The 18,328-nt window shown below is 41.4% G+C and overlaps 1 protein-coding gene across 31 annotated transcripts in view; it reads right to left on the bottom strand.

Moving 5' to 3' along the window:
• DNM3 (dynamin 3) overlaps positions 1 to 18,328 on the bottom strand; it is a 567,669-nt gene that overhangs the window by 331,202 nt on the left and 218,139 nt on the right. For all 31 annotated transcript variants that reach the window (XR_011438995.1, XR_011438997.1, XR_011438996.1 and 28 more), the window contains exons 7-9: positions 7,988 to 8,130; positions 4,881 to 5,016; positions 2,240 to 2,307 (exon numbers count right to left, since the gene is read on the bottom strand). Coding sequence is in view for 26 of the 31 variants with exons in the window: in XM_070267682.1 (XP_070123783.1) it covers positions 2,240 to 2,307; positions 4,881 to 5,016; positions 7,988 to 8,130 (347 nt within the window). In the remaining 5 variants the exon portion in view is untranslated. The remainder of the gene's footprint in view (positions 1 to 2,239; positions 2,308 to 4,880; positions 5,017 to 7,987; positions 8,131 to 18,328) is intronic.

The raw sequence follows: 18,328 nt of genomic DNA, 5'->3' as shown, positions 1-18,328 counted from the left end.
ACCTCTACTTGTAACTGTAGGGATCACACTATATCGTAATTGTAGTTTCTCCATACTGGATACAGAATAAAATCCACACTGTTTAGCCTAACATTAAAACTTTTCCCCTGTCTGACCCTAATCTTCCTTCGTAGTTATTTCCTCCTCCCTTTCATGCACCTGACATCTCAGCCATACTGGGCCATTTGCCTTTCCGCAAACATACTCATCCCACTATTTTATGTCTGTGCTTGCGTCCATGATGTTCATTTCGCCCTCCGCCCAACTTCAGCCTGTCCAAATCCCACCTGTGATTCAAAGCCCAGATCAAAAGCAACCACTACCACAGCTCGTCTGCTCCAGTGCTGCTGCTGCTGACCAGGTCTTCCTTCTCTGAACCCCACACCCTCTTTTGCGTTGCAGTGGTCTGAGCACCTATTTTGGTCTCATTGCTACACTGGGAGGAAGAGTTGCTACTGCAGTCATCTTTGTTTCCCCCACGAGGAGTGTCTCCCTGCCGTGCTCGGCACTGGCACTCGGTGTTAGGAGAACAAAGAAGGACCACCCGGTCCTTAGGGGGCAAAGATGGTTTCTATTATTCAAATACTGAACAGAATCAATTGGGAACAAAACTTTTCAAATTAAGTGCATTTAAGGGCTTAAATCATCACACCATTAGTATGTTTTATACTCAGGACATTGTGCACTTCTTATCGTCTTACAGGCAAATTAACTCCAGAATAACAACTGATCTCTTCTATTGGTATGCATATAAATCAGAAATCTACAATACTGAATTACTGAGCTTTTGCAGTTACATTCAACAAAAATGTATCTGGTAAGGGGTTTTAAAAGCCAAGTAAAAGTACTGTATTTGGCTAAGTAAAAATACTTTATGACCCCAAAAATGTGATTTGGTTTTACTGTGTTTATCAGATAGACATGTTCACATACCAGTTCTGTCCAGCTAAAGAACAAGACATAGTTTCTATACCAAATATGTTCTGGATTTGAGGGAGAAGGAATAGAATTAATAAAGAACTTAGAAATCCTGTTGATGATAAGAGAAAAATATTGGATTTGGTTATAGATGTTTTCTCCTTTTCACTTTGTGAACGCATATTTACCCACACTATTTGAGACTTGTAGAGCAGGTTGTGTAAATTCCAACATGAGAGATAATTCACATGTCCATAATTCCTTTGGAAAATCACCCATTACATGCACACTCAGTGTCAAGCATTGCCCTCTCAGGCTCTGTTCCCAAATAGTCTCAACTTGGCCCTGTGGCAGAAGCTGAGATACAGTTGCCAATAGAGAGGGGATGCCTTCTTCATGTGAGGTAATCTATGAAGTAAGCAACCTAAGTTTTATTACCTTGAATTCAAGACATTTCAATTTAACATATTCTCCATTAAATTTTGTTTAGCCTTCTGTAAATGAACTCAAGACATCTGTGTTTTAAATTCATTTTTTTCTTATCATAGTTCTTTAAAGAAAGTAACTGAGTATAATCCCCCTTTATACAAGGGTAAATTCAGGCACAAGTTCCACTCCCAGCCTCACGTTCCTCTGCTCACCTGTCCACTTTCCCAACTCCACTCACCATCAATGACTCCCTGCTCCAGGAACACAAGCTGTACTGTACCACCTCTGTGCCTTTGCTCACACCACTTCTGCCACTTTAAGCTCTTTCTTTTATCCTCCAGTCTCAGCAATCTCCATCCTCTCACGTCTCACTGCATTACCACCTACCCCATACTCAACACACACGCACACACAAGCATGTGTATGCACACAGCACCTTTGCCTGTGAAATCATTCTTGTTCTCTAAACAGGCAAGGTTTGACTCACAAGTAACCACCTTCATTAATCTTTCCCAATCTTGCTCAACAACTCCCATCAAAATTAATCTGTCCTGTCTCTGTGTAAGTAATGATTGCTTATGAGCACGTCAGTCCTCTCTCCATAAAATGTCAGGCTCTGGAGAATAAGGTCTTACTGATCGGTAAATCCCCAATTGTACAGAGCACAAAGCTGTGAGTGCAGAAAGCGTTTTTGTTTTTTTAATAGAAAAAAATCAAGTATGACAACACAGAGAATTACCACTGAACTCAGACTAGGATTTCCTATTTCTTACTCCCACCTCTGTATTCTACTCTGCTCAGATGATGAAAACGCTACTTCACTGGCCATTTATAAACATTAATTTTCTTTTAGTAGTTTGAACTGAAGACAAGGAAAATGTGAATCACTTGCCTGATACCGTGTATGTTTTTGATTGCATAGCTTATTTCTCTTCGCAATTCTTTCTCATTGAACTCCATCTGCAGATGCAAAATGAGCAACAGTTACGACACAATTCCTTTGAATAATAATATTGTTGAATATTAAAGAATGAGAACAACTTGACTTAGTTATTAATAGATGGATACTCGTGTCTTTCCTAACCTAAACCCAGATGGTCAAAACATCTGTTTATATAAAGTTCAAGGCAACACAAACATTAGGGATTTCTGGAGTCTTAGTGAAGCGGATTTTAACTCTATTATAGATACGGAGTGCAATGCATAAAGGATGCCTTCTGGACATAAATCTGGCCATTCATTTGAAATATATAATTCTTCATTCTTTTGCTGAATGTAGTAAATGTCCTCACAGACAAATGCATAAATAGGAGTCTCACCTGATCTGCAACAGCGGTCCAGCTGTGCTGAGATTAACAATGGCTGTCTTCTCTCCCTGGCCATTTTAACCACCTGAGTTCAAGGCCTCTTTGTAAGAGGAAATTAATAATATTTTACTAACCCAAAATAGGATAGATTGCTGCATAAAAACTTCCCAGAAGTTCTAGGTACCTTAAATTTATTTGGAAGTAGGATAAAGTGTCATAGAGCTTAGACCTGGAAGGGATATCAAGAAAACATTTGGTTCAGCCCCTGGCTTCTGACATTTGGCCTCTCCAGACTCAGTGTCTACCCATTTTCCAACTCACACTTGACACCACAGCACAATGAATTGCCTCAGCTCTCAGCCACACCCTGTGGCTCCACCACTCAGCCTTCACCATTCCTCTCTTTCTGTCTGGAACAAGCCACCCCCACCACCACCTCTGCACACCTCTCCACCCCCCACCCCTCGCTCCACCTCCAGCTACTTAACTAGCTGCTCACCCTTCTAAACTCAGCTCAGAAGCCAGGCTCCCTCACATACTTGGGCTCGGATTCATGTCTGTGGGCTGTGTTTCCACAGCACCCTGTGCTCAAGTTTATCACTTTACTTAGCACATTTTAATGAAACTATCTATTTACCCATCTGCCTCCCACACCAAGACATAAGCACCCGCCTCTGTATGTGAGGCAACTAGTCTAGTCCCCAAAACTACTTAGCTGCCTACTGGGCATTTCAAACATTCCAAAAACAGAACTCTTGATTCATACCTCCACACAAACACAGATTTCCTCAGTTTTCCTCATCAGATGGGCACTAACATTTGCTCAATTGTGCAAGCCAAAACCTTGGGAGTCACATTGAATCTGCTCTTTCTTGCATCCCCCATATCAATCCAAGTCCTACTGACCCTACCTCCAAATCCACAAATCCATCCACTTCTCTCCATTCTCTCTTCTGAGGCGTTTTTACCATGAAGCTAAAGGAGTTCGAGTTTCAGGGCTTCTCCCTTGCATAAGCCCCTTCCCAAGACCCCGTGCCTAATTGTGTGTTTATAATTTTCTCTTCTTCTTCTTCAAGGGGGCCCCCAAAATTGTATAAGCTTCAGGCCCCACAGAAAGTAGATCCACTCCAGCTCTGGTCCTACTGTTTAACTCACGTCTTTCCTTAAAGCCCTCCCCTTACTTCCCATTGTTAAACGTAAACACTTCAGGGGCCGGCCCCCTGGCCGAGCGGTTAAGTTTGAGTGCTCCACTGCGACGGCCCAGGGTTTCACAGGTTTGGATCCTGGGCACAGACATGGCACCACTCATCAGGCCACGTTGAGGTGGCATCCCACATGTCACAACTAGAAGGACCCACAACTAAAAAATATACAACTATGTACTGGGGGGATTTGGGGAGAAAAAGCAGGAAAAAAAAAAGATTGGCGACAGTTGTTAGCTTAGGTGCCAATCTTTAAAAAAAAAACAAACACTTCACTGCAACTCGGAAAACTGGAAACTTACTTCCTCTGAATTCATGGCATACCCCTCCCCCCTCATCAGCTCTGCACCGGCCTCAGCTGTGCTTCACCTGCTGTCCAGGTGCTTGCTGCAGGGCCTTGGCCTTGGCTGCTTCTGCCTATTGAATGACCCTCTTCCCCCAGATCCTTACAGCTGATCTCTTCATGCATTCTGGTCATGCTTTAAAGGCCCCCCACTCCGAGAGCCCTCACCTGAACATCCCATCAAAAGTGGCCACCCAACCTCTCTCCTTCGCTCCTCCTCTCCTCTCCCCTCTCTCCCTCTCTCCCTCCCTCTCTCTCTCTCTCTCTCTCTCTCTCTCTATCTCTCTCACATTATGTTACGTAATAACACTTGAGATTGTCTTACTTTGTCTACTTGTTAATTTTCCATCTTTCCCCACTAGACAGTGTCTCTGCATTGATCACTGGCACCTGGAACTTTGGCAAAGAGTAGGAGCTCAAGAAATATTTTTAAACTAATTAGACAACGAACATCATAAAAACTCAATTAGTATTTGTTGAAATAATTTGAAATGTCATTAGATCCCATTAAATACAATCAGAACCATCAGTAAGAAAACACTTCTAAATTTCATTACCTGAGCACGGAGGCTTTTGTTCAAGGAACTATCTTAGCCCTGCACCATTTTATGAACAGTTTTGTAGACCAGACTATAGAAATGAAGTGAAATGAAAGGGAAAAAAATAACCTTTGGTACAAACCTTTACTATCTCAAAAGGAAAGCGTTCATGGAAGATACGATTGATCTTAGCACCCCCTGAGAGCTCCAGGGTATCGACCTGATCCCCTGACCCTTCGATTCTCTTCTCAAAGTCCACAGCAAATTGCTGAACCATCCTAGAATTGTGAAAGAGAAATACATTCAAGTTAAAGTTACCAGGCTTTGCATTCTCATTTTAATGTACTGTGGTTAGCCCTCGGAGTCCTTTTCCTGGTGTTCTTAGTGGCCCCTACTGGCGGAGTTAGCATTGCACTCTCTTCAGCACTCAAAATGTAATTATATGAAATACACATTATTAAGATTTACTTTAGACATTTAATTAAAATATATACTTTAAATATCTGTGTCATTAAATGCATTAAATGTGGGTCCAATGACCCACAGCTGCTATGACCTCACACTCACCTACTGTTCCAACTGCTCCAGCTGAGGCCCCTCATACTTCGTGAGCTACTCCCTTTCCCACCCCTAGCGTCACAGACCTCACCATGCCAGAACAACGCAAATTTGTGAGCCTCATGCTCTTCTGCAAGTAGCTCTTGCCTCGTTTTTCAAAGACGCTTCGCAATTTGATAATGAAATTAAAACTCCATAACCCATCATCCAGGAGTCCCCATGGTCTGGCCCTGGATGACCCGTCTCCTACCACTCATCCACACTCACCCTCCAAGCCAGCACGAAGAAGCTGCTCGCAGTTCCCCACACATACCACGTCTCTGTGCTTTTATATTTGTTTTCCTTTCTCCTCAAAGTACCATTCTCTCTGCCCCTTGCCTCTTTGCCTGGCTAATTTTTATCCACCCACTAAGACTCAGCGCAAGCCTTAGTTTTCCCAGGAAATATTCCATGATCCATATCCACCACCACTCCTCATTGCCCCCAGATGAAGGGCCCTTCCTCTGTGTCCTCAGCATATTTTCAGCATAGCACTTAGGAGAATTAATGCCATTGTTCCTCTATCAGCCTCTCTCCTAAGGGCAAGGACCATGCACTTCATTTATCTCCCCTGCTCAACAAATGAGTTACTCAATAAATTCAATGAAGGAATGAAAGACCTTAAGGTGGTTGGTAAAAAAACAAAGAAATACATTTTCGGGAGAAAATAACTATTTGCATTTGTGATTACTAGGTTTAGAAACTAATTTTGACATATTGAAACTACTTTCAAATTCAAAATCTAATTGGAAAAAAATTCAAACCATCTAAAACATGCATCTCTTATTTTCTTTCATCAAAATCATGGGTGATTAAAAGCAACTGCAAATTATTTAGCCCAGAAAATCTAGAATATAATTGGCTATAGCTATGTTTATGTATATGCTAATGTTAATCTCAATTTTTTAAATACCTGGAAAGGTATATATGCAACATTTGCACTGAAACCCTGGGAAATTTACCTCCAGCCCCTCCTTTCCCCACATCTGGCCCACTAGAACAAGCTGCAGCTGAGTTCACACTATTCTCTTGCTCTCCTCATTCCACGTGACAAACCTCCCCACATTTCAGGGTCTCATTCAAGTATCTTTTTCTCTGTGAATTCACACCCCTCCTCGATGTAACTGCTTTCTTATCTGGGCTCCCTTAACATTTTATCCTTACCAGAAACAGCACTTATCAGATCTTAATGCAGTTAGTTATATGACTGCTTATATATCTGTTTCCCCTGCTCTAACTGTGGCCTCTTCTTGAGGGCAAAAATCTGATTCATTGTTGAATCCCCAGTAGATAGCACAGAGCCAGATCCCAGACACAAAGAGATAAGAAGATGAGAAGGAAGGCAGGCAGAAAGGGAGGAAGGAAAGAAGAAAGGAAGGAAGAACGGAGGAAGGAGCTGAATCAGCCCCCTTACAAGGGAAGAATCTAGCTATGGAAAATTCTGTAATCTGAGTCTAATGGAGTCACAGAGGCAAGATCCAGTCTTTGCAAAGAGAATAGTTTCAGCTGAATGTTAAGATGATGACCTAGGGCCTAAACAGAAATAGTTTTCCTTTCTCCGTAACTTCAACAGTCTTTATAGGGGCTTAACCAAAGCTAAGAATAAAAAGAAAAGATAAACCAGGAAAGAGCTGAATCCAAGAAAAAATGATCTTCTAATTTTTCTAAATGGAGAAATATAAGATGATGCATTTAAGATGTTGCTTATATAATTTGAGCATTTAGAAATCTCCCCACAAAGAAAGAAATTATATTGGGCATTTTAAATGCAAAATTAAGGGTATTTCGATTGCAAGACTGCAGAGGGATAAAGGGGCCATAAGAGGTCGCAAGCATCATCTGTGGAGATGACTTCGGATGTCCTGGAATGAAGGCTGGGCAGCGGGTTCTTCTGGGTGAGAGGGACCTGAGGCAAGTTGCAGCACAGGGATAAAAGGACAGACGAGGCTGGAAGGGGCAAAAGGGGGAATAAATGTATAAGACACAAGGGGCTGGTAATCTCTAACAACTCTGCTATCCCAACCCAAGACCCTTCAGGGATATACCTAGTAACCCAAAGATAAGATCGGAAGATCAGGAAGAGTAACAAGATACTTGGCAGTTTTAACATTTACTATTTTAAAGGACTAAATTAAAATCATGACCAAAAAGGAAAAAGGAATTTAAATGTGGCCTTATCGTCTGTACTTTTTCATTAAATCTTTGGTCCTCATTCCTCTGAAAAATGCACACAGATCACATGAAATGATGGAAATAAAAACATAGTAAGTATAAGTGACATCAATAGAAACAGTTATACAATACAGATGATATTTTCAACAGGAGCTCTGCCCACTTCCGAAGACTAAGGGCAAAAAACCCTACTGAGTTATCACTACTGGTTTCACTCATTTATTGAATCCAATTATAAAAACATAATGAAATTGGGAACGGGGATGGGCAGTTGGTTAAACTTATAAGAGAATAAGACCAAGAATTATGCTTGCAGAAAACATAAAGATTCAAGGCTCACTGGATAACATATACATAGCGTCATATACTTTACTTGTTTCTTCTGTTAAACCTAGAAAGTAACATGACAAATAGACCAAGGCAAAAGCAAGCTGAAGACAGCAGTGAAAACGCGGACCAGGGAAGGGCAAGCGCACTCACTGTAGCAGTGCCTTGGTCTTCCTGGTGGGGTCTTCCGGCTTGAAGTTTTTATAGGCTTCCACTTCATGTTCTATGGAGAGCAACTGTCCCTGTAGTTTGTTCCTGAAGTTTGGCAGGGTATCTCGAATGTGGTTCGTGAGTTGCTAAATAAAACAAAACAAAATCATAACAAAGCACATAACAGACTGAAGATTAACTCATGAGACAAAAATCGGCCTTCACTGTTTTCCCTATCATTCAAAACTTTAGAAACCATACATACATTTGAGACTGACTGTGTAGATAGATAATGAGAAGAAGCCCCAACTCTCCCCTCCACCGCCCTAAGGTGATGCTCAAAATTCCTTCAACTAGAGTCACTCTCTTGGGCTATCTCTTCACGTCTGGGAATACTCTGTTAAACTGCAGCTAATGTTACTAATGAGGCTGCCTAATAACACCTTAGCATGAACCGACTTATCAGATCACCTACCTCGTAGAAAGGAAGCTTAAGTGAGAGTACGGTAGAAATGAAGGAACTGGAGGGTTACCGGCGCTGCCTGATGTTCTCAGGACCAAATGGCTTAATATTGGTGAAGCTCAGAGGTACCTGTCAGCTATTAATTTCCTCTCCATTCTGCTCAGGCAGGTGCTCCCTCTTGCCTCCACCTCTGGGCCCCAGGCCAACCATGGTTGGTCACTGCCTTATGCCTTCAACAAGTTGCATATAAAAAGCTCCATGAAACTAGCAAGGGAAAGCTCTCTCCCCTGTTGATACCTCTACCTAACCATCTGCTTGACATTTCCACTGAGATCATCTGCTGAGCTACTCAAGCTCAGCACAGTGAAACATTCTCTAAGAGACTGTCTAAGAGTACATGATTAAATAAGAACAAAGGTGGATATAAACCCAGATTCCATAGCTCTCTCCCTTAAGTTCTATTCCAATGCAATTAACGAAAAGTCTGAATTAAAAAGAAAAAAGATAATCTTGAATAGTTTAATAATAAACTCAGAATCAAGAGAGAGAGAGAGTATAAACTCCCTAGAAATGCAGGAAAAAGAATAATAAATTAAAAGTAAAGGGAATAATTATACCCAGACTGAAGAAACTATTTTAAATCATTTTTATATTTATCTGAGGTTACCTGAATATATCTATTCAATAAATATATAGTTATTTCATTGCCAATAGTTTACCCTTGCCCACAGTTATGACTTCCTATGTTATTCCCCTGGCATGTACTGCTACTACGGCTCTGAAGCAGAAAACGAAAGAATGGCCGGGACTGCGCTCCCAGTAGCAATGTCACAAGAGATAAACCCTCCCATCTAAGAGTAACAGTGACTGTGAGAAACCAGTAGCCCCCTGACTGCTATGTGAGGGGTAAATAACAAAAATACTTGGTTTTCATCTTTTGCTTCTCAGATACCTCAATAGCAAAGCGATACTGGACCGCTCTTGGCTTTCTGAAACACTTCTTTCCTTGGCTTTGGTGACCTCAGCTCTTCTAATTTTTCTACTAACCTTTCTGGATGTACCTTCTCCATCCCATTTGCCAAGTCATCCTACCCCACCAGACCTGTAAATATTAACATCAATAGGTCCTAAGCCTCTTGTTTGTTCACTCTCTGTTCTCTCCTGAGACAATCTTATTCCATCCATGGCTTCAATAAATATCCAAACACCTGTGGCTACCAATGTGTTATCTACAGACCAGACTTCTCACCTTTGCTGTAGGCATATGGATTAGACCACTTGATTGACTTCTCCTCTTGGATTGTCAGTGACACCTCAACCTCAGCATCTCTGAAATCAAGCACCCAATCTCCCCTTCCGAGTTCTCCATCTTGGTGACTTCATAACAATCTGGGAACTTAGATGTTATCCTTAACTTCACCTCTCCATCACCCACCAGAGCTAAACTACCACCAAGTTCTCAATTTTCCTAAACATTTCTCAAATTTGCTTTTTTCCATCTCCACTGGCCCTAACCAAGCAAGCAACCATCATTTCTCACTTGGACTCCTAACTGGTCTTCTCATGTCTACTCTTGATCTTCCTATCTGTAACCACCATAATCTTCTTTAACCCACAGATATGATTGTGTTATTCCCCTACTCATATCCCTTAAATGACTGACTCCCCACTGCTCTTAGGATAAGAGCCAAAATCCTTAACTTGGCCTGCAAACATTACATGATCCAGCCACTGCTTAAATCTCCAAATTCATCTCTTATAACTCACTACCTCATTTTTTGCCATCCACCCATAATGACATTCCTTTCAATTCCTCAAAAATGTCATGTCCTTTTCCAGTTTTTGCCATAGAATCTGTCCCCAGGGTCAGAGGTGTTAGTGCACACTGAATCAGCAACAAAATTATCCTAGTTGTAAACATAGTGTGAAGATCCTTGAAGCAACAGAGAGTGCTTATCCAGAAATGAGAGATCTTCAGTACAAAATTCATTCAATTTTCAGTCAACCAGAAGTCAATTATGTCATAATTTAGGGGTCATTTATAATAACCAAATAGTCAATCATATCCTTTCCACTTTTCCAGTATTCACAAGCTAATTTACTTCCAACTTTATCTTTCTAATCATCTTAGTAATTTTTCTCTAAGATTTTTTCAGTTTATTTGTTTTTTTCATAGGCCAACATAAGCATGACAACAGTAATCTAAAAAGAGTTTCACCAGTGCTAAACATATTTGCAGAATATTATGGTTCTTGAATGACAAACCAGTGTTGTTTCTCATAAAACATATTTATCTTTTTTAAATGGCACAACCATAGCACTGCTTCATGGCGTTCAAACACTCAGCTACTCTTAATTAAAAAGTACAAATTCCAGGTAGGCGGGACCAAGATGGCAGAGTGAGTGGTCTTCTTTGTCTCTCCCCCATCGAATCTACAACTAATTGGACATTCACCAATTAACAAAGGATATCCAGATAGCATCTCAAGACGCCTAAGAGACTCGTGCTACTATACATCGGAAACCAGACGGACTTCCCCCCGGGAGGAGGTGGAAATAGGTGAAAACTCTCCGACCCCTGACCCCCGACCCCCGGACAGCCTAGTTCCTGCAGGAGGCTCTCTTCCAGTGGACTCCCTGATAGCATCACCACACACCAAGGGTGGGAGTGTGCACTCACCAGCGGAGCGACAGTGGAAACAGGTGACAACAGCCCTACCCAAGCCCCCTGTGATTACACCTAAGCCCAGGGGGAATCCCCAGGGTCCTGCACCCACCAGCAGGGAAGGCCTCTGCTCGCCATTAGCAGGGAGGCCCTGCCCAGAAACCAGAATAAAAGAAAGCTCCCAGGGAGTGGATTCCCCGGCATGGCACCAGACCACCTGCTGCTGCTGGGCTCATAGTCTCCAGCGCACGGGTCGGTGCAGGGGGCACCCGGACTTCCTGTGGACGTGCTTGGGGACACTGTTGGAGCTCCAGCGCCCGGCTCTGTGGCCCGGGGGGAGGCTCCAGGGTTCCGCACCCCCCCGGCAGGGAAAGCCTCTGCACGCCATTAGCAGGGAGGCGCTGCCCAGAAACCAAAACAGAGTGAAGCTCCCGGCAAGTGGATTCCCTGGCACAGCACCAGACCGCCAGCTGTGACTGGGCCCACAGTCTCCAGCCCTGCATGGGTCAGTGTAGGGGGTGCCCGGACTTCCCATGGACATGCTTGGGGACTGGGTGGAGCTCCAACACCTGGCTCTGTGGCCTGGGGGGATGCTCCAGGGTCCCGCACCTCCCCAGCAGGGAGGGCCTCGGCTCGCCATTGGCAGGGAGGCCCCGCCCAGCATTCAGAACACCAGGAAGCTCCCTAGAGCAGAACTCCCCACAAGGCAGCAGCTTACCAGCCAACGCCAGGCCCACAGACTCTGGTCGTGTCCCAGACAAGGCAAGGGGCTCCCAGAGATCCCATGAGAGTGGAGGAGGGCAGAGTGGAGCTCTGGTGAAACAGCTACATAGCCCAGGGGGAAACTCCAGGTTCCTACAGCAGCCTCAGCGAAAGCCTCTGCACAGCACTAGTGGAGAGGTCCTGACTGGCAATCGCAAGGCGGGAAGGCCCTGGGGCAAAAGTAGCACAGCTACATGAGCTAACAACAGACTGCAGAAGATACCCATAGCTCTGCTGGGACCTATAGTGGAGAAGTGTGATCTTGTGAGCTCTGTTAGGGACAAAGCAGTGATTATAGGTGATCCTGCTCCTGGCTGCTAGGAAAGTCCACAACACCACTGCAGACCACAAGGAGGGCGCGCGTCTAAGTGGGCTGCAACAGTAGGCACCAGCAGCCTCAGGGCGCCCTTGCAATTGCCCCCACAACCAATGAGGGACCCCACAGGACCACTGTGACTACGAGGAGGGGGTCCAGATCCAGTCAGTAACAGCTGACAGGGTTCCGGGTTGTGCAGTCTAAACAGCTGCCCCCCCACACACCAGTCGCAACAAGTGGAAGCAGCGACTAAACTCTATCTCTATGTGGAGGCACAAATCCATGCCATCAAGCAGTATGAAAAAATATATTAAATCTACAGAACAGAAGGAAAATGATAAGCACCCAGAAAACAATCCCAAAGACAATGAAATCTATAACCTAAATGATGATGATTTCAAAACTGCCATTATTAAAAAAACTCAAGGAGTTAAAAGAGAATTCAGATAGACAACTCAATGAGTTCAGGAGCTATGTCACAAAAGAGCTTGACACTATAAAGAAGAACCAATTAGAAATACTGGAGATGAAGAACACAATGGAGGAGATTAAGAAAAATCTGGACTCTCTGAACAGTAGGGTCAATAATATGGAGGACAGAATTAGCAATTTGGAGGATAGGAATATAGAAATGCTGCAGACAGAGGAGGAGAGAGAACTGAGACTAAAAAGAAATGAAGAAACTCTCCGAGAATTATCTGACTCAATTAGGAGATGCAACATAAGGATTATAGGTATACCAGAGGCAGAAGAGAAGGAGAAGGGGCAGAAGGCCTGTTCAAAGAAATAATAGCTGAGAACTTTCCAAACTTGGGAAGAGAGATGGAACTTCATGTGACAGAAGCCAATAGATCTCCAAACTTTATTAATGCAAGAAGACCAACCCCAAGGCATATAGTAGTGAAACTAGCAAAAGTCAACGACAAAGAGAAATACTAAGGGCAGCCAGGCAGAAGAAAATAACTTACAAAGGAAACCCCATAAGGCTATCAGCAGATTTCTCAGGAGACACCTTACAGGCTAGAAGAGATTGGAATGAAATATTCAAAACTCTGAAGGACAAAAACCTGCAGCCAAGAATACTCTACCCAGCGAAAATATCCTTCAAATACGATGGAGAAATAAAAACTTTCCCAGATAAACAAAAGTTAAGGGAGTTCATTGCCACAAAACCTCTTCTTCAAGAAATGCTCAGGAAGAACCTCATTCCTGAAAAATCAAAAAAAGGAAAGGGGTTACAAAATCCAAAACAAAGGAGATAAGCAGAAGGACAATAACACAAAGTAACAGCTCTCCATCAGGACAAAATGCAAAAGAACCAGAAAACAAGTGATAAAATGGCAACAGTAGGCCCCCACATTTCAATAATCACTCTAAACGTGAATTGATTGAACTCTCCAATCAAAAGGCACAGAGTGGCAGGATGGATCAAAGAATAAGATCCAACAATATGCTGCCCCCAGGAGACACACCTCAGCCCCAAAGACAAACACAGACTCAAAGTGAAGGGATGGAAGACAATACTCCAAGCTAATAATGAACAAAAGAAAGCAGGTGTTGTCATACTTATATCAGACAAAGTAGACTTCAAAACAAAACAGATAAAGAAAGACAAAGAGGGGCAGTATATAATGATAAAAGGGACTCTCCACCAAGATGACATAACACTTATAAATATATACGCACCTAACACAGGAGCACCAAAATTCGTAAAGAAACTATTAACAAAACTAAAAGGAGACATCAACAGCAATACAATAATAGTAGGGGACCTCAACACCCCATTAACACCAATGGACAGATCATCCAGACAGAAAATCAACAAGGAAATTATAGAATTAAATGAAAAATTAGATCAGATGGACCTAATAGATATATATAGGAGACTTCATCCAAAAACAGCAGGTTACACATTCTTCTCAAGCGCCCATGGAACATTCTCAAGGATAGACCATATCTTGGGAAACAAAGCAAGCATCAATAAGTTCAAGAGGGCTGAAATAATATCAAGCATCTTTTCTGATCATAATGCTATGAAACTAGAAATCAACTACAAGAACAAAGCTGGGAAAGAGCCAAAAATGTGGAGACTAAACAACATGCTACTGAACAAACAATGGATTATTGAAGAAATTAAAGAAGAAATCAAATATTATCTGGAGACAAATGAAAATGAAAACACACCATACCAAATTATTTGGGACGCAGCAAAGGCAGTCCTAAGAGGGAAATTCATTGCAATACAGGCTCACCTCAATAAGCAAGAAAAATCTTACATAAACAACCTCAAACAACACCTAACGGAATTAAAAAAAGAAGAACAAACAAAGCCCAAAGTCAGTAGAAGGAGGGAAATAATAAAAATTAGAGCAGAAATAAATGATTTTGAAACAAAAAAGACAATAGAAAGGATCAATGAAACAAAGAGTTGGTTCTTCGAAAAAATTAACAAAATCGAGAAAGCCTTAGCCAGACTCACTAAAAAAAAAAAAGAGAGAAGTCTCAAATAAATAAAATTAGAAACGAGAGAGGAGAAATCACAACAGATACTGAAGAAATACAAAGGATCATAAGAGAATACTATGAAAAACTATATGCCAACAAATTGAACAACCTAGAAGAAATGGATAAATTCCTAGACTCATACAACCTACCCAAACTGAATCAGGAAGAAATAGAGAATCTGAATAGACCAATCACAAGCAAAGAAATAGAAACAGTAATCAAAAACCTCCCCAAAAATAAGAGTCCAGGACCAGACGGCTTCTCTGGAGTATTCTACCAAACATTCAAAGAAGATTTAATACCTATCCTTCTCAAACTATTCCAGAAAATAGAGGAAGATAGAGTACTCCCTAATACATTCTATGAAGCCAACATCACCCTGATCCCCAAACGTGACAAGGACAACACAAAGAAGGAAAACTACAGGCCAATATCACTGATGAACATAGATGCAAAAATCCTCAACAAAATTTTGGCAAACCAAATACAGCAATACATCAAAAAGATTATACACCATGATCAAGTGGGATTTATACCAGGGACACAGGGATGGTTCAACATCCGCAAGTCAATCAACGTGATTCACTACATTAACAAAATGAGAAACAAAAACCACATGATCATCTCAACAGATGCAGAGAAAGCATTTGACAAGATCCAACATCCATTTATGATAAAAACCCTCAATAAAATAGGTATAGAAGGAAAGTACCTCAACACAATAAAGGCCATATATGACAAACCCACAGCCAACATCATACTCAACGGACAAAAACTGAAACCCATCCCTCTCAGAACAGGAACAAGACAAGGGTGCCCACTTTCACCACTCTTATTCAATATAGTACTGGAGGTTTTGGCCAGAGCAATTCAGCAGGAAAAAGAAATAAAAGGAATCCAAATAGGCAACGAAGAATTAAAACTCTCACTGTTTGCAGATGACATGATCTTATATATAGAAAACCCCAAAGAATCCATACAAAAACTATTAGAAACAATCAACAACTACAGCAAAGTAGCAGGGTATAAAATCAACATACATAAATCAGTAGCATTTCTAAATGCTAACAATAAACTAACAGAAAAAGATCTCGAGAACTCAATCCCATTCACAATCGCGACAAAAAGAATAAAATACCTTGGGATAAATTTAACCAAGGAAGTGAAAGATCTAAACAACAAAAACTACAAGACCTTCTTGAAAGAAATCGACGACGACATAAAGAGATGGAAAGACATTCCATGCACATGGATTGGAAGAATAAACATAGTTAAAATGTCCATACTACCTAAAGCAATCTACAGATTCAACGTTATCCCAATCAGAATTCCAATGTCATTCTTTACAGAAATTGAAAAAGAATCCTAAAATTCATATGGGGCAACAAAAGACCCCGAATTGCTAAAGCAGTCCTGAGAAAGAAGAACAAAGCTGGAGGCATCACAATCCCTGACTTCAAAACATACTACAAAGCTACAGTAATCAAAACAGCATGGTACTGGTACAAAAACAGATGCACAGATCAATGGAACAGAATTGAAAGCCCAGAAATAAAACCACACATCTATGGACAGCTAATCTTTGACAAAGGAGCTGAGGGCCTACAATGGAGGAAAGAAAGTCTCTTCAACAAATGGTGCTGGGAAAACTGGACAGCCACATGTAAAAGAATGAAAATCAACCATTCTTTTTCACCATTTACTAAAATAAACTCAAAATGGATCAAAGACCTAAAGATTAGGCCTGAAACAATAAGTCTTCTAGAAGAGAATATCAGCAGTACACTCTTTGACATCAGCTTCAAAAGAATCTTTTCGGACACCATAACCCCTCACATGAGGGAAACAATAGAAAGAATAAACAAATGGGACTTCATCAGACTAAAGAGCTTCTTCAAGGTGAGGGAAAACAGGATTAAAACAAAAAAACAGCCCACTAATTGGGAAAAAATATTTACAAGTTATTTATCCGACAAAGGGTTAATCTCCATAATATACAAAGAACTCACACAACTCAACAATAAAAAATCAAACCACCCAATTACAAAATGGGCAGGGGACATGAAAAGACATTTCTCCAAAGAAGATATACGGATGGCCAATAGACACATGAAAAGATGCTCATCGTCACTACACTAAGATATCACCTTACACCTGTTAGAATGGCAAAAATATCCAAAACCAAGAGTGACAAATGTTGGAGAGGCTGTGGAGAAAAAGGAACCCTCATACACTGCTGGTGGGAATGCAAACTGGTGCAGCCACTATGGAAAACAGTATGGAGATTCCTCAAAAAGTTAAGAACAGAAATACCTTATGACCCAGCCATCCCACTACTGGGTATCTATCCTAAGAACCTGAAATGAGCAATTCCAAAAGTTCCATGCACCCCCTATGTTCATCGCAGCATTATTCACAATAGCCAAGTCATGGAACCAACCTAAGTGCCCAGCAACTGATGACTGGATAAAGAAGATATGGTATATATATATACAATGGAATACTACTCAGCCATAAAAAAGAACAAAGTCGTCCCATTCACAACAACATGGATAGACCTTGAGGGTATTATGTTGAGTGAAATAAGCCAGACAGAGAAAGACGAACTCTGTATGACTCCACTCATAGGTGGTAGTTAACATATGGACAAAGAGAACTGATCAGTGGTTACCAGTGGAAAGGGAGGTGGGGAGAGGGCACTAGGGGTGAAGTGGTGTACCTACAACATGACCAATAATGATGTACAACTGTAATTTCACAAGGTTGTTAACTATCATGACCTTAATAAAAAAAAAAAAAGGTACAAATTCCACATTATGCTATGCGGCTTAAAACAGAAGTATACCACTGCTTTTTATTTTCTAACTTCTTCAATCATTTTGTCTAAACAGTTCAGGTACACTGCCACCAGTAGCCTACTATTGTGTTAGTCTCTACTGACACCTGACACCTTCTAGGCACGAACAATCAGAACATCATCGATAACTACTTGATTGACTGACTGACTAAGTTCATAGATAAAAGTAAAGCATACCTTATGAGACTAGATGTGAGAAAAACTGCTCAGCATTTGAGTCAATGTAATCAAAACTCAGGAAGGGGGCCCTGCCCTCGATGACAACAATACTTAACTCCACCAGGGGAAGGAAAATATGCAACCAAGTAAGTGCGCTGAGGTTTTATGGAAGAAGTATGTGCGTGCATGGAGTAGTGGGAGGCAGACAGCCCAGTTCCATCTGTTGTGGAGCAAGGGGTTATCTGCAGAAGCTTCTTAGACGAAGAGGGATCAATGACTGCATACGAGGATTTATTTTCAAGACTTTAAATTGAGGAACAAATCAAACAAAACCACAAAGAAATTTTAACAGAAAATCTAACCTAACCATTGCAGATTGATATTTCAAAGACAGATCCCAAGAGATCAACTTTTCAGAGATATACAAGTTTAACTTAAGATAACTACATATCATGAATATATGTATGCTAAAATGTCTACTCCTGTTCACTGTTCCTAAATAAGTATGCATTTCTGCTTTGTGCACTGCTCCTTCAATAATATTAAGGTGAATTCTATCACGGAAAATAGTAACAGTGTGGATCAAAGTATTCATATTAATTTTTTAAATTCCTATC

The sequence above is a fragment of the Equus caballus genome, chromosome 5, assembly GCF_041296265.1.
Source record: "Equus caballus isolate H_3958 breed thoroughbred chromosome 5, TB-T2T, whole genome shotgun sequence".
Classification (NCBI taxonomy): Eukaryota; Metazoa; Chordata; class Mammalia; order Perissodactyla; family Equidae; genus Equus; species Equus caballus.
This window is presented reverse-complemented; position numbering and strand designations above follow the sequence as displayed.